The sequence below is a fragment of the Chamaea fasciata genome, unplaced genomic scaffold (assembly GCF_029207755.1).
Source record: "Chamaea fasciata isolate MVZ Bird 193981 ecotype frontalis unplaced genomic scaffold, bChaFas1.0.hap1 SCAF_20, whole genome shotgun sequence".
Taxonomy (NCBI): Eukaryota; Metazoa; Chordata; class Aves; order Passeriformes; family Sylviidae; genus Chamaea; species Chamaea fasciata.
The window spans coordinates 9,939,574-9,954,712 of record NW_027094105.1 but is presented as its reverse complement, the minus strand read 5'-3'; the positions used below and the strand labels follow the sequence as shown (position 1 = coordinate 9,954,712).

The 15,139-nt window shown below is 43.4% G+C and overlaps 1 protein-coding gene across 8 annotated transcripts in view; it reads left to right on the top strand.

Annotated features, from left to right (window-relative positions):
* The window catches only part of DENND1A (DENN domain containing 1A), a 149,031-nt gene that overhangs the window by 34,492 nt on the left and 99,400 nt on the right, over positions 1-15,139 (top strand). For all 8 annotated transcript variants that reach the window (XM_066201358.1, XM_066201354.1, XM_066201357.1 and 5 more), the window contains exons 4-5: positions 9,311-9,360; positions 12,172-12,291. In XM_066201358.1, the coding sequence (XP_066057455.1) occupies positions 9,311-9,360; positions 12,172-12,291 (170 nt within the window). The remainder of the gene's footprint in view (positions 1-9,310; positions 9,361-12,171; positions 12,292-15,139) is intronic.

Here is a 15,139-nt window from a genome sequence, read left to right as displayed (position 1 = left end):
CTGAGGTGGAAATGTTGGGTTTCCTGTTTGTACATCACTGATAGCATTAATTGAATGTCTTTCCACTTATATGTGTCTCAAAAGTTACGGTGCAGGGCGGGAGTGGTAAAAGTGCAGAAAACAAATAGTAATTAACTGGCAATTAATGTTTTGAAGGAGCTCAGGAGGTTGCTTGATTTTAGCCTGAGAGTAGCTCAGGTAGTGTTGAACTCCAGAGCCTGTCTGTGAAAACCACGCTGAAAGCCAGTGTCCAGAAGTCAGAAGAATTCTGAATAGAAATAGAGGGATAATTGGGTTCAACTGTGAGGAAATGTGTCCAAGCCACTTTCCAAACCATTTCAGTTCTCTTTCATGAAAAATTGGAATCAATATTGGAAGTTTGCTGAACACAATTTGATTTCGCTACAGACGATTCAGTGAGTGCAGATATTACTGGCTACAATCGTATGGCCTTTGTTATACAAGAGGTCAGACTAGATGATCATAATGGTCCCTTCTGGTCTTAAAAATCTGTGAATACATGAATAATTTAAAACCTGTCCTGCAAAGCCTTATTCGTTGAGGTGGTGATATTAAAATCCTGTGGGACTGCTTGTGTGAGTAAAGGTTGTGGGATCAGGCCTAGAGTGAGTAATCATTATCACTTTTGTTTGAATTTATTGATAAAGGTATAAAATACTCACTGCAGGTAAAGCTGGGTTTCTTTAAAATGGAAGATGCTTCAGCAGTATTATTCTACTTGGGTTTGGTGAGCCAGTCAGTAGCAAAATAGTTTTGGAAGTTTTCTTGTCCCAGGCTCCTGAACAATTCAGTTTTATACTGGTGCTGTTGATCGATTCATAAACTATTTCAAAATTACTGTTTAGAGACTCGTAATATGTGGAAAGTATGTTTGTTTTGTTTAAGAGGAATATGAAATAACAAGGTCCTGCCAGCGGGAGCTTGGGCACGCTAAAATACAGCCAGCTCACCTCCCTGCATGTAAAGCTCTTCCCTGCTCTGACTGCTGGTGGTGGTGTTTGCAGGGACGGGAGCGGGGAAGTGCTGTCCCTTGCAGAGGAGGGTTTGGTGGTGACTGATAGATGACAGTCATTGGCATTCACACACTCAGGCCTTCACGTGTGTCTGGGCAGCGGCAGGGAGCTGGTGGCATGGTATAGGGACAAGCTGGACATTACCCTCGTTAAACCAGGGAAATCCCAAGTTCTTTGCGCTTGGAAAACTTCTGATTCTGAGTTTGGTCATATCAGCTCTCCTTTCTTCACGTAAGAAACACTTTCCAGGGCTAATGAATCCTTTTATAGCTCTCAGGTTTTGACCACAGTTCTCTCTAACGTATTCTCGTTTTCGAAAATCTGAAAGTTGTAGAAATGCTGATAAATTCAAAAAGCTTTGTCCTCTTACAACCTTCAGTTGTCTGAGGTGATCACTGACTGCGTCTCATCTCTGCAAAATATGTTAGAAAAGTTCTTCTTGCCCTGTGGGCAGGAGTGTCCCCATCATACTCATCGTTTTATTCCTTGTTCTTCAGGGAATTCTCAAACCCGTGTGATGGGAATACGAGCCTGAGAAACAGGGCCTTGGGAGCTTTCAAAGTTGGTCAGCTGTTGCCCCCTTTGGGATGGTTGTTTAGTTTTGTTCCACTTCCTCCCTGCAGCAGGCAGCTATTACCTGGCTGAGGGAGGCTGAGGAACTTCCTTAGGGGCAGCTCCAAACACCGGAGAGGGGCACCGTGGGCACAGCGGCTGGACACCTGTGAGAAGGCGAGTGCAGGGGTTGTAGCGGCTGCTGGCATTCGGTAATGCTGTGACAGCTGCCCCCTTCGCAGTCAGGTTTCGTTTTCAGGTGACAACTCTCCGAGTGTTGTTCTGTTTCCTTCGAAGTCCACTGGCACTGATGGGCCTGGTTCCCTCAGTACTGGGCAGGAATGGGGTGTTTGCTCAGTTGGTGGTTTGGATTCCCAGTCTGTAGCTTACTCCTGCTGAGGGTGTCACTGATGGGGATTTATGGTGTGAAATGACAAAGGGAATTCAGGACTCTCTTTAGTAACCAGTGCAGGAAGAAACTGAAGTCTCGTGTTAATCTCTCCCAGTTTTTAATGCTTTGAGTTTCCCTAAAAGGCCTTTTCAGTGAAATTACTTAGTTTTGCAGTGAGAGATGGTAGAATTTCTGTACTATGGAAATGGCAGAAATGTGATTCCAGAGACCTCCTGTGCGCAGAGGCAGAGGTTGGTGGCCAATCCTTACCTTGTCCTCTTAAACACAAAATTCTGCTCTTGGCTTTAAAGCGTTCCAAGATTGCCAGTTTCTGCACATCCTTTTTCTTGAGCAAGAGATGGGAGTTGATTTTTAATTATATTTACTATTTGTTGAACTAAACTACTATAGTTTGTTTGTTTCTTTCTTTTTTTTTTCCTTTTTTTTTTCTCGTTGCTTGTTGATAACATCCTAGGGATTAATTTTTCCTTTAATTCCATTTCCCATCTGTTGTGCCTGGATGTGGCAGAAATGTATATGAAAATTTGCACCCAGCTAGAAGAGATTACAGTCTTTAAAAAAGTTTGTGGGTTTTTTCCCTACGTTATGAAAAATTAATCTTCCGTTGGGACTGAACTGCAGTGCAGATTAATAAAGGTATAATGTGGTCACATGGATGGGATTTTCCTTAGGTTTTAATTTCGGTTTGGAGCTCTGGCCCTTCCCTTTTGACATACTGTATTAGTGAGAATGAGTTCCTGTGGTTTGCATTATCTGACTGCAGCAAAGATCAAATCTGGTTGTGTATGTGGCTGAAAGTTGCAAGCGCGCTGTCCCCATGGTCCGCTGTGATGTTAAAGTTTGTATTTGACTAAAGAAGCTCTTTTCCGGGTGCTGTGGCAGACAGTGCTCCGAGTATTTCCTTGCTGTGTTTTGGGGAGGCTGCACAGTGGAAGGGGCAGTGGTGATTAGCAAAGCCTGATCCTGCCCAGTTGTGTAAACAGAGCATTTCTTCCGTGCACGTCCTGTTAACTCTCTGCTGCAGACCTTTATTGGTGCTTCTTCAATAATTTGTTTAAACTATGCAGTACAGATTCCTTATTTTAGCACTAAGACTTACAAAGGCTTCTTTTAGCAGCCTTTAATTTCGTACTTATGTATGTGACATAGCCTGTGGCTGTGATCTCTGCTGTGAATCTGCAGTTGTTTTGGGATGAAAGCAGAAGGCAGCTGGAAACTCAGTAGCTACATCTAGCTGTCTACCTAGAGAAGGCCTTGATTTCAAGTTTATCTAAACAAGCTCGACTAATCCCAACTATCTGGGGGGATCCACTGTCAAAACAAGCAGCATGGCCCTAAGGCAAACACAACCATACAGAAATGAAGGCTGGGACTTCCAATACTCCGATGACTGCATACTGGAGGCTTTTTTTTCCTGAAAAGAGAGTAAGAGAGGTACAATTTGCATAATGCCTTTTCATCAGGAACTTTTGGAAGGCTGACAGAGGTCCAGCTTATAGCGCCGTAGCCACAATACAGAGTCTATAGGAGAATCCTTGAATGACCTGACCATATTGAAAGAAAAAATGAAAGCATCGAAGTATAGCCAAGTGAGTGTGGAAAAGAGGGCTGGTGCATTGTCTAACATCTGCTCTACTTCTCGTTAGTTTTGTTCTTCGGTATTCTATGTGGACTTTGGAGAAACCTAAGACAGCCTAACATGAATCCTATAATCTTCCTTCTGAATATTTATGTAGTGTGCCAGCCTCTAAGCTGTCCTTTGCATCTTCCTACTTCCCCCTCATTTTCATGCTCTCAAATGAGGCCAACATTTCAAAAGCTAAATAAATGTTTGTGAATGTTTATAAAAGATTTGCATAAATTTGTCCTTGTTTGACAAAGATCACTTTTTTCTTATGCCAGTTCTGAAATATTTTAAAGGTTTCAGTGCTTGTCTTGACAACAAAGTCCTGCCTCGGAGAACAATGATTGCTGATTAAGTGGGTATGTGCTCGGAGCTGAATAGAGCGATGGAGAAGACGGCTGAAAGGGCCACTCATCTTAAGCCAGAATTATAATATTTAACAAATGCTTACCCAAGGATAGATTTAAAGCTTTGCTTTTGGTGCAGTGTACCTGTGCAAGTGACTCACGGGCTGAGCAGGATGTGATTATCTTTTCACAGCTAATAGTTCTCACCTCATTTCTGCTAAATCTGCAAGTGAAAATACTCCTTGGTTTTAGTCATTAAATGTTTAGAATACATTTAATTGAATCAGTGTTCCAGCTCTCTGCTATTGACACTTCTTACCTTTACCGATTGATCACTGTTTATGCACATAATTGGACCTGATTTTTTTAATGCCTGTTAGTATAATTTTTCAATTCTTTGTGATTTAAGCCTGGAACAATTATTCAACAGTTCAACAGCAGCTGTAGATTTTTTTTTAAGCTAAAATCTATTTCTCTTAGAATGAAACTCTATCTTTGCTTTTACTGAAGGGATTTTAAAAACATTTGTTGAGGAGATCTCTTTGTAAAACTGCTTAAATATTTAGTTCAGCTTTACTTTCAGATTTTTTTTTTCTACCGGAGAAAAGTAATAGTCGTTCCTGTTCTTTTGTTCTATGAGTTGAGAGGTTGAAGTTGTCATTAAGGCAAAAACTAGAGCTACTTCTCTGACACAGTTTTTATCACATCTGCTAGGCCTGTGTCCCAGGAGGAGCTGAGCAGAGCCCAGAATTCAGCACAGGCCCATTATCTCCTGGTTTTGCGTGTGTTGTAAAAGGAGTGAGACCTCAGGGAGGCTTGGAGCCTCCTCCCGTGTAATGTCCAAATCAGATTTGAAGGACTGGTGGCAGGAAAGCTTTGGCCTTGGGGTGTGAATTCTAAGAAACAGAGTCACAATTAGGTTTAAAAAATTCAGGGATTTTGAGCTTTATCCTGAAATATGTTTTTAGTAATGCAAGGAGAAAAGTTGCCCATCTGTGCACATATTTTGTACGTTTAAAATATTTAAATGCTAGCAGGCCTCAATATGCTTAGGAAATGTTATTTATGTCCTGCTCTTCCTGTTTCCAGGATCATGGATATGACTGTTGGGGGTTTGTTTGTTTGTTTGTTTAGAAAGCATTTTCCTGAGGACAATCAGTCACCTTCAATGCAATGATATTATTTTGTTTGGCCCTGACCCTCAGACAGGGGCAGGCGACTTTGGGAGGAAAACCCTCCCCTACTTCCAGCTGGTGTAAGGGCAAGGAAACGAAACATCAATCCACCTTTTTCATCATAGAGTCATCTCTTCTCCATGGAAAACTCCTCTCACTGGCCATGCTCCATTCTGTTGGAGCACATACTGGTGGGGGTTTGGGGGTCCTTCCTTTCCCCCTCCCCTCCAGGATCCACAACTACAGGTCTGTCCCTGCTCTGGGTGGTCCCTCCAATTTCATCTAGATTTTCCTCAGGTTTTCCATTACGAGTTCCCAACCTGTTGGTTTGTGTGGTGTGTTGTTTCCCTGCTCTGACTCACATCCCTCTGTAAGTATCACACCCCAATCATTCAGCATTTTTCACACACCTCCTGGTATTTTAATTTCTTTTCTATCCACCTTCTCCCTACACTTCTTGTTCCCCTTTCCATCTCTGGTGCCTGGTGCATCTTTCCAGGAGCAGATACTTTGCAGCAGGCCCTTCTCTAGCCCGGCCATTTGCACATCGTTCATCAGCGCAGTTTTATTTCATTGCAGCTACGTGTGGGATATTTGTTAGTGATGTTCATTTGAGCAGAAGTGAGGCAGCCCACTGTATTTTAGAGAATCTGAAGTTGTTCTGTTGATTTGGAAGTGGGAGCATATGATGAAGGGTTTAAAAATAAAAAAGACTTCAGCTACAGCTTGCATATTAAATTCACAAGTGAATGTGCACATTTTTTCAGCATTGTTGAGCTTTCGTTACTGTTTGGTTGCAGCAGAGGGATGGTTTGGGACACGAGCCCGGCGTGTATTGTGTGTGTTTCCCAGCCTGGCTTTCCAAGTCTGTCCTGTGTGTGTAGGAAAGGCTTGCAGAGCCTGCCTCACCTTCAGAGGTGGCTGTGACACAAAGGGGCTGAGCGCAGGCTTGCTGCCTCATTTATTTTGAAAACTTTGCTGCTGAAACCAAACTTAATCAATGAGCTCTGTGTTGTCTCCGATAAGTTATGTACTGGCTTTATTGATTGGGCAGGATTTTAGAAAACCCATGTGGGGTTTCTAATGTCAGCAGTGTTTTGATTATGAAAAGAGTTGGAACCTTGGGACGGGGAGCCAGGTGGTGCCTGCGCTGCAGCCCCCGGAGCCGCGGCTGCGCCGGCTCCCCCGGGACACGGTTCATGCCCTGCACTTTAGCTCTGGTGACTGGCTGCTGGAGATGCACTTTTTGCTCATTAAAATGTTAAAAATCAAACTGCATGTAAAAAGATTTGTGAAAATATAAACTTGGGGATTGATCCAGAAAACTGGCGTGCGGTCCCCTGGAGACCCCGGCGGCAGCTCCCGGGTAATTTACGTTGATCAGCTGCCTGTCCTGGATTGCTGGGGGGGTTCTGCTCTTCTTTTAGGGGCTTCTGCTTTACAGGCATTTATGCAGCTTTTTCTTTGGGAAAATAGCCATAAGGGAATAAAACAAGAGAACAGACTATTGATACTTCCTCTGTGCTTCGTGTTGGGTTAAAAAAATAAAAAAATTATTATAAGATGTTGACACGGAGCGATTCTAGGTTTTGTTTTGTCTGAAATCATAAAGAAGTGAAGAATTTTCTAGGTCATAAGTAATAACCCACCTATAGAGGTTGGGTAGGACGTTGTATATGAATGATGTTAGTATTGTTGTCTTTCAAACTGAGGAGTATTTAAAGAATTTTTTAAAAAAGCAGCATTATATTTAGAGTAACGAGCTTGCAACTTGAGCAAAAATGGGATAGTTCTCCAGTATCTGTTTTTCTTCCATGCAAAAGATCAGCAGTTTTGCTAATTAAAAACTAATTCTACATAAGCCATTTATATTCTTTTATTAGCTACCATTGAAAAATAAGTCTGCAGTTAACCTGTGCTAGTCTCAGTTTCTTTGGTTGTGAATCGAGCCAGATAAGAATTGGTGTATAATGAATGGCAAATTATGTCCAATGACATTGCAAAAACCAGATAATAATATCTTTCTTTAAAAGAGAAGGCAACTGAGGGCAGTACAGAGCCAATACATGGCCTGTTTATGTGAACATTTCCAGCATTTAGGAAGCTGTAAATATCAAGGAGCAAGTGCAGAGTAAGTCCTGAGTAATGCACTTCTCCAGTGACACAATGCTGATGAGATGCTGAATATTTTATGGTGTGAATGGTTTTACTTGCAGTTACAGGAATTATTCAAGTCATCAAAATAATGGAGAGAATATATTCTGCCATTTCGAGGTGACCGATGGCTTTGTCTTCTGACACTATTTTATGTCAGAATTTTATGTATCTGTATGATTTTGTCTCTGAAAAAATAAATGAGGTCATTATTTTGAGGACAATGTGTATTGATGAGGTCAGTAAAGATACAGATGCTTTGTTCTCCTGATACTATAATTTCACAGTTTTAGAATTCTTTTGTGGGTTTTTTGTTTGTTTGTTGGTTTGCTTTTTTTGGCATTTTGCACTGTAAGATTTCAGTTGTGGCAAAGGACCAGTGTGTAATAGTTAAAATTTGTCCAGATGCAGTTTTTGTGCCTGAGCAATTGGAGTTGTTCAGCTTGTGAAAGTCAATGAGATTCTGCACCAGGGGGAACTCCATCATATTAATGAGACCTTTACTATCAAGGCATTATTTTGTATCAAAATAGAGATTTCTGCAGAGTTTACTCTGCAATCTACATAGCTCCTTTCCAAGTTTCCTGCTGCAATTCAAAAGGAGGAGACGTCTTTGCTCTACATGGCATTCTTCAATAGATCCTTTCTTGTTCCTTAAAAACGGGAGGTTGTTAAATAATCTATCAATAAACTGTCAAGAAGTCAAAGTTTCCATATCTGTTTTTGCCTGAAATCCTCAGAACTTGCCACGTTTTAGTTGTCAAGAAACCTCCAAAGAAGAGTGTGAGCAGTTGAGCCTGAAACCACGGCTCAGGATGGGCTGTGCTTGTTTGAATTATGCAGGAGGAACATGTTCCTGCAAGGGAGTCAATATGTTTTGTGCTTCACTGGAGAGGTTATTAGATTGATGGAGTTTATTTGGGAATGATGGCATTTGGCTTAGAAATAAATGAAGCGAGAAGCATCTATTTAGTTATCGATGATAATTTATTGCTATCGGTCAGCAAAGTGTTGATTTTATCAGAGGGTTTGTTGTTTGTTCAGGGTTCAGAAGGCAGGAATAGAATTTACACTTCAGGACCTGAAATACTGAAGGAGAATGAGCAATGAATTGGCTGTAGGAAAGATCTGCAAACTGAGGGGCCCTTATGGTGTCTTGTGGGTTACAGCGCTCAGATTTTGAAGATCTAATGGTTTGCTTTTGCCTGTGAACACAACTGTTTTGGGACTAACATGTTTCTGGTTTTGCCTCTTTAGTGACTGTATTTGTTTAATGTTGTAAAGTTGAAAATGATTGATTTATCTGCCCGTCCTGTTTTCACTTTTCATATTCCTCCTTTTCTTTGCTCTCGTGCTTAAACGCTTTTCTGTTTGCGGTGCTGTTTTGCAACTTCTGGAGAACGGTTTGTAGGTTAAACAATCCGTATCAATTTTAATACACATTATTTTAATCAGTCTTTTAACTCGGAGATTTCCTTTCTAATAGCAGTAGGCAACAGTAAACATTCCTGCTATGAGACCTATTGGCTTCATCTTTTGTTATTTATCTTGCTGATGTTAGGAGGTATTCTCTAATCCCCCAGCCCCTGTTCCTAGGTAACAGTCAAAAGCTGTGCCAGCAGAAGTGGTCCTGCCAGGCCAGGCCCATGTGGTTTGGTGTTATTCACTCCATCCATATGGTCAGGGTAGGGACTGTCCCCAGAGAGGTGTTAACACTCAACAACCCAACCTCCTCCTCCTCTTTGGAGAATTGCTGGATGGCTCCTGCTGCCTGCCCATGTGTGAATCTTGATTAATTTTTCATTTTTAATGAAGTTTGATCATGTTTATTATTTCACGTGATTGACTGCCTGGTACTACTTCCATGTAATTGATAAAGCCCATATTTCTTCATCTGTCTCTTATTTCTTCAGGGCAAAGTTGTGAAATTGTGTGATGTGGTTAATATTAGATTTATTGGTCCCCACAGATGTATAAATTATCTCTCTTTTTTTTTCTCTCTCTCTCTACAGGAAGTTCTACAGACTCTGACCAAGTTTTGTTTCCCCTTCTATGTGGACAGGTATTGTTAGCTTTTCAAACTTTACAAGAAAATAAGCTTGTCAATAAAACCCCTGCAGAAAATAAAAGCCATACCATTCATAGTGTTCTGTCTGTTTGACTGGGACTTAAAGCACCTGAGTGCAAATTATAGTCTCAGAATCACTTTTTCCTGGGGTTTTTATGGGCACCATGAAACAAAAAGAAGTTTTAAAAGTTGGAGTTGTTTGGTGGCAGCGCTGTGAGGGTGTTTTGTTTTACTTCTGCACGATGTTTGGATGGAAAATGCTTGGGTAGGAATTGTCAAATATGCATATTAACATCAAAGCTTTGTCTGCTTCTGCATTTTATTTCTTAATTGCCAAAATTTGGGTGGAACAGTTAATGAAATGCTTTACATTTAAAGGCCTCTTGATGTTGCATGAATGATGGTGCTTTATTTGACAGCTACCTAAGGTGACTTCTGATTTTGGGGGGGAAATTGTAAAGTGAATGTGACAAGATCTGAGAATATTTACTTCCTGTGATTTAGGAAACTGTAGAACTTTTTTAGTTTTGTATTAGCTGTGAGTTATTTGTGATGGTTTCTTGAAAAGAACAACAGTTGAAATTTTGAAAGGCTGCACCGGTGCTGATCTCATCTCTGAGCATCACTTAATTGGTCAGAATGACTTGTCTTCATCAGCTGAGACACAGAACGGTTTGGGTTGAGGGAATCGACCTTTACTGTGGTTAAACTGCTGCAAGTCTTTTTCCCATTTTAGAATTTGGAATCCCTGGTTTACTGCTCATCCTTTTCGTTTCCTAAGGGGTGGAAGCAGGGAAATACTCATACATTTTTCTCATGTATTTGTTTCTACTAGAAATATTTATGTTTTCTGTGTGTAGATTTATTGTACCTAGGGGTTTTGTTTGTTTTGTTGTTTTTGGTTTTCCTCAGCAATATAACATTTTGAAAGATAGAACACTGAAAACCCATATGGGGTGCAAATGAGAACATAATGAAAAGTGATTCCCATTTCTGGATCCACTTGTTTGTCTGAATATCACAGACTGTCACTGAAAGACTGCAAGCCAGCCAGTTTGAACATAGAGGAGACATTGTCACCCAGAACATCCCTAATAATTTCAGGTGGAGAATGGACTTCCCACACTGCAGGAGGCAGAGCACAGCCCAGGCTGAGGCTGTGGCAGTTGAGGGAGATGCTTGTGCTCCTTCTGGATGTAAAGACACGCGGTGGTGGCACTGGAGGTTCTGGCTCTCAGAGGCACAGACACTCCATCCTGATTCTGTTGATGTCTTGTGGCCCCTGCTCAGAACCCCAGGGGCCGGTTGGCCATTCCTTAGGCAATGGGCCAGGAGTTCTCTGCTCTTGTGCTGGTGGGATGAGGCAGAGGCTGTTCTCCAGCTGCAGGAGTGCAGGGCTGCTCCCTGGTCCTGCTGCCTGCCAGGATTGTGTCACTCAGGTGTAGGTGCTGGGGGGATTTTATGGGAATCACTTCTCCTGCAGCCCTAACTTCTGTCTGCCCCGTTAGAGATGAGGTTTGTGCTGCTTCCATCCCATGAGGCTCGAAATAGACCTTCTGCCGATTGGAAAGCAGAGCTGTGAGTCTGAAGGGTTGATACCAAAATCTTAGGAAGAACACTTTTAATGTTGGGAAGTTTTCCCTTCCCTGTGAAGAGCTGGCACCGAAACTGGAGCAAGACCTGTCAGCAGGGTTTGGTTTCTCCAGGTCACGTGAATGCAGGACTCTCTAGGTTTGCTCTGGAGGAACTCAGCAGCTTGTCTGAGTTGTTTAATAAACAAGCTTCTCCCTGCTGCTGCTGAAACCTGTTTTTTCCCCCGTTCCGTAATTTTAATTGTCAGCTCGAGTGCTATTTCTCACACACACTCTGCTCTCAACCTTGTTAAAATTAAGCATATAATCCCCTTTTAAAACACCCTACTAAAATCACCATAGTAACATCACATCCAAGCTTTGCAGATAAAACACACCACCAGTGAGGGATTTTTGGGTATCCCCAGCAGCTCAGTGTGGTTTATGGAAGTAGTTGCTCTGCTGACATTTAGATTTCAGGAGGATGATAGTACTTCCACTGGCTAATTCTCAGACTACTGGAATGCTTTAAATATCTTTTTGTTCATTTTCATCACTGCATGTTTTCCCTTCCCTGTTTGGAATCTACTGAAGAATTCCTCTTTCTAAGCTGGACAGTGACATCTTTCCCATTTGGATCCAGCTTTTCTTTCTGTGACTCTGTTTTTCCTTTGTTTCCTCTGGGCACTGGGTGTGTACTCTCCCACAGAAATTGGTTTTTTTGCATGCGGCATCATAAAAGAGAATATTTTAAGGCCTGTGACTGTTAGTTAAATGGCCTTGAATTTACCAGGGTATTTGTTGCAGTTGGTAGGAGTGACTTGTAAAGCTGCATGTCAGTGCAAGTCAGATTTCTCAGTTCTCAGAAAACCTAAAAAAACCCTAGAACATGACCTGAAATAAGTCTTAATTTCCTATAATTAGAAATATTTGGGGTTATATGAGAGAACATGGGGTTGGTTGCTGGTTGATAGTCAGAACCATTTTCTTGTAAAGATAAACTCATTATTAGTATCCTCCCACACTTAAAAAATGGGAAAAAAACCCCCACAACACCCCCCCCCCTCCTCCCTCATCAAGCATATTTAAGGTTCTGGAGGGTGCATACTTTTTAGCTACTTTCTCAAAAAAACGCTGCCGAAAGAGGAAATGTTATAAGTTCAATGACTTGGATGTGATAGTTGACACTGAGTTAGCTCAGCAGTAAGTTTTCTCTCCTGCTCTCTGTTTGCAGCCATGCCATTAACCAAGTTGGGCAGAACTTCACGTTTGTGCTCACAGACATTGACAGCAAGCAGAGGTTCGGCTTCTGTCGCTTATCTTCGGGGGCCAAGAGCTGCTTCTGTATCTTAAGGTAGGTCTGTGGTTTGGCTTGTGGCTGACTGCAGGAGCACTGTTTGACTTTGCAGTTACGCTGCAATTACCGCGTCCAGCTGTTCAGAATTATTTCCCTATCTGGTCCTCAGAGTCACTGCTCTTCTGCACAAGTGGTGCAAAATCCCTTGCACTTGGAGTTCCTCTGGAGATAACTGTATTTGTTTGTAGCCAACGTTCTGGAGTTAACAGCGTGGAAAAAAAGCCTCTTTGCAGTAATTTGATATGACATAGCATGATGGCAGCTGTTATCTTTAGCTGTCACGGCTGATCTTGTTTAGACATTTTGTGGACGTTTGTACATGCAAGTTTTATTAACAAAACATCTGTTGGTAACTGAGAGAATGTCACTGGTGCTCTCCACAGCCCCCAAGTTTGTATGTGTGAGCTTTCCTCTGTCCTGTTGGGGGTTCTGTGAAGTTTGGCATAATAAAGACTCTCAGTGGAAGCAGGAGCTGTGCATTTCACAGAAAATGGGCCAAGAGGCTCTCTCAGAGTAGTTTTTGATAACCTCCCACAGCCATGTCGGACGACAATCCAGAATTTTTTTATTTTATATTTGCCACAGGAAATGATGCCAGTAAAATCAATTTTGATGTCAACCAATATTGGAGTTCCATTAAGAACTTCCATGGGTTGAAGATTTTCATATGGCAAATGCTCTGTCTTGTTTTAAACAAATTTAAGAATTGCCTGTCTTTTACTTTCTGGGTTTTTTTGTGTGTTCACGTGGAATTGGAAGTTTGGGAGCAGCAGCCAGGTAAAGGCAGCACAGAGGTGACTGAGGACAGGCAGGGAGGTGACAGCCCAGCTGGGGCTGAGGCCTCCCAGATGAGGACACTGCTCTGTGAGCAGCTGGACACGTGTGTCAGGGCCAGCCCTGGCTGGCTTTGCGTGGGACACAGCCAGGCTGAGGACAGAGGAACTTCTCTTTGTCTGTGTGGGGCCCCTGAGAGTGGGAGCCTGGGGGTGTGTGTCTGCCTGCGCCCCTCTGCAGCATTCCAGGGGGACATTGCAAAAGACAAAAAAATCTTCTCTCCGTGCAGGGGGCTGCGCACAGCAATGCCATGGAGCGGGAGCTTAATATTCGGAGAAATCGTTGTGAGATCTACCCAAATTCCTAATGAATTGAGTGGGAGGCAGAGTGACAGGTGTTTGCTCAGTGTCTTCTTCCATTCTGTCTTTGCTGGAGCAGACACTTGAGCTATTATTAGCTCTGGCAGTCCAGCAGCAGGGCCTGGATCCTGCAGGCAGGAAGGTGTTTCCCAGCTCTTCCCGCCGAGCTGCTCCCCTCTGCAGTGGGGTGCTGATTCCCTCAGTCTCGTGGGCAGTGTCTGCTTGCAGAGGATAGCTTTGCCTGATTAATGTCAAATAAAAGGAGAAACACGGTTTTAAAAAGAGAATCTGAATGAGGAATAGTCTGGGTCCCTTCTTGATCCCTCCTGGATAAGAGTTCTTTGCTGTCAGCTCCCTTATGTTGAGTGAGTGCCAAGAAGAAATGGAGGAGTTCTGTTGTAGTTAAATGCCTTCTGCTTCAACTCATAACCAAAAAAACCCAACCACAATGGATGAATTGGGACTCCTCACTTCCTTCCTGTTGCTTCTTTCTCCTGTGCACTGATGAGAAAAAGAAAGTTCATCATTAATGCAAGTTCATGCAAGTTTTAGAGGATAATAGTGTAAGTCAGCAACACATGAAATCACTTCCTCCATTCCCAGGACTGCGGCTCCCGTTATTGATGAGAATCTCCTCGGTGTCCTTTATGTGCTAAAGGGTGGTGCGTGGGGAATGGGTGGGGGGAGATGTGCTGAAAAATGGGAGAACGATAAATAAGAGCAAATGGGGGTGAAAAGAATGTTTGTTGAATTGTTTTTAAATTACAGATTGGATGGCAGCAAGCTTCAAGTATTCTTTGCTATGCTCAGCAGCAGTACAAGAACTCAGTGCTGGTGTTTATTACTAAAGATGATATTCACAGGCTTATCAGGGATTTTATTGGTCTGGCCATGGTAAAATGGTTTGGAGGTGGAAAATCATCACGTTTAGATTAGTTATTGAAGAGGAACAGCAGAAAAATTCTTTTCACTCAGAGAGTGCTTCAAAAAAATTCTACAATGCTCTGGAAGCAAAGTTGGCAGCTGACCCAGTACTCGAGGGCCAGAACTCAGGGTCTGAACTTGAGCTTTGAAGTGACCCAGAGGCTTTTCCCTGTGGATGCAGAGCACAGTGAGGCGCCTCTTGGAGTTCAGTAGCAGTGGGGTTATCCTGTGGCCGGCAGAGAGGCAATTCCATTTGGCAGGGCACTGCTTTGACTCTCAAGCAATACTGCTCAGAAACCTGCTTTAGAGGTAGTTAGCACAGCGTTCTTCCTGCTGCAGCAGCTCACACAGAGTGATGAGCTCTCTGATGACTTTGAAGCCTGCTTTTCCGGCTGTTCTGCGGTTGTGCTCAGTGCAGAGCCGCTCTGTTCAGTGCCGGCCGTGCCTCGGCTCCCCCTCCCGGTCCCGCTGTCCCGGTCCCGCTGTCCCGGTCCCGCTGTCCAGTCCCGCTGTCCAGTCCCGCTGTCCCGGTCCCGCTGTCCCGGTCCCGCTGTCCAGTCCCGCTGTCCGGTCCCGCTGTCCCGTCCCGCTGTCCCGGTCCCGCTGTCCCGTCCCGCTGTCCCGTCCCGCTGTCCCGGTCCCGCTGTCCCGGTCCCGCTGTCCAGTCCCGCTGTCCAGTCCCGCTGTCCCGGTCCCGCTGTCCCGGTCCCGCTGTCCAGTCCCGCTGTCCCGGTCCCGCTGTCCAGTCCCGCTGTCCCGGTCCCGCTGTCCCAGTCCCGCTGTCCCGG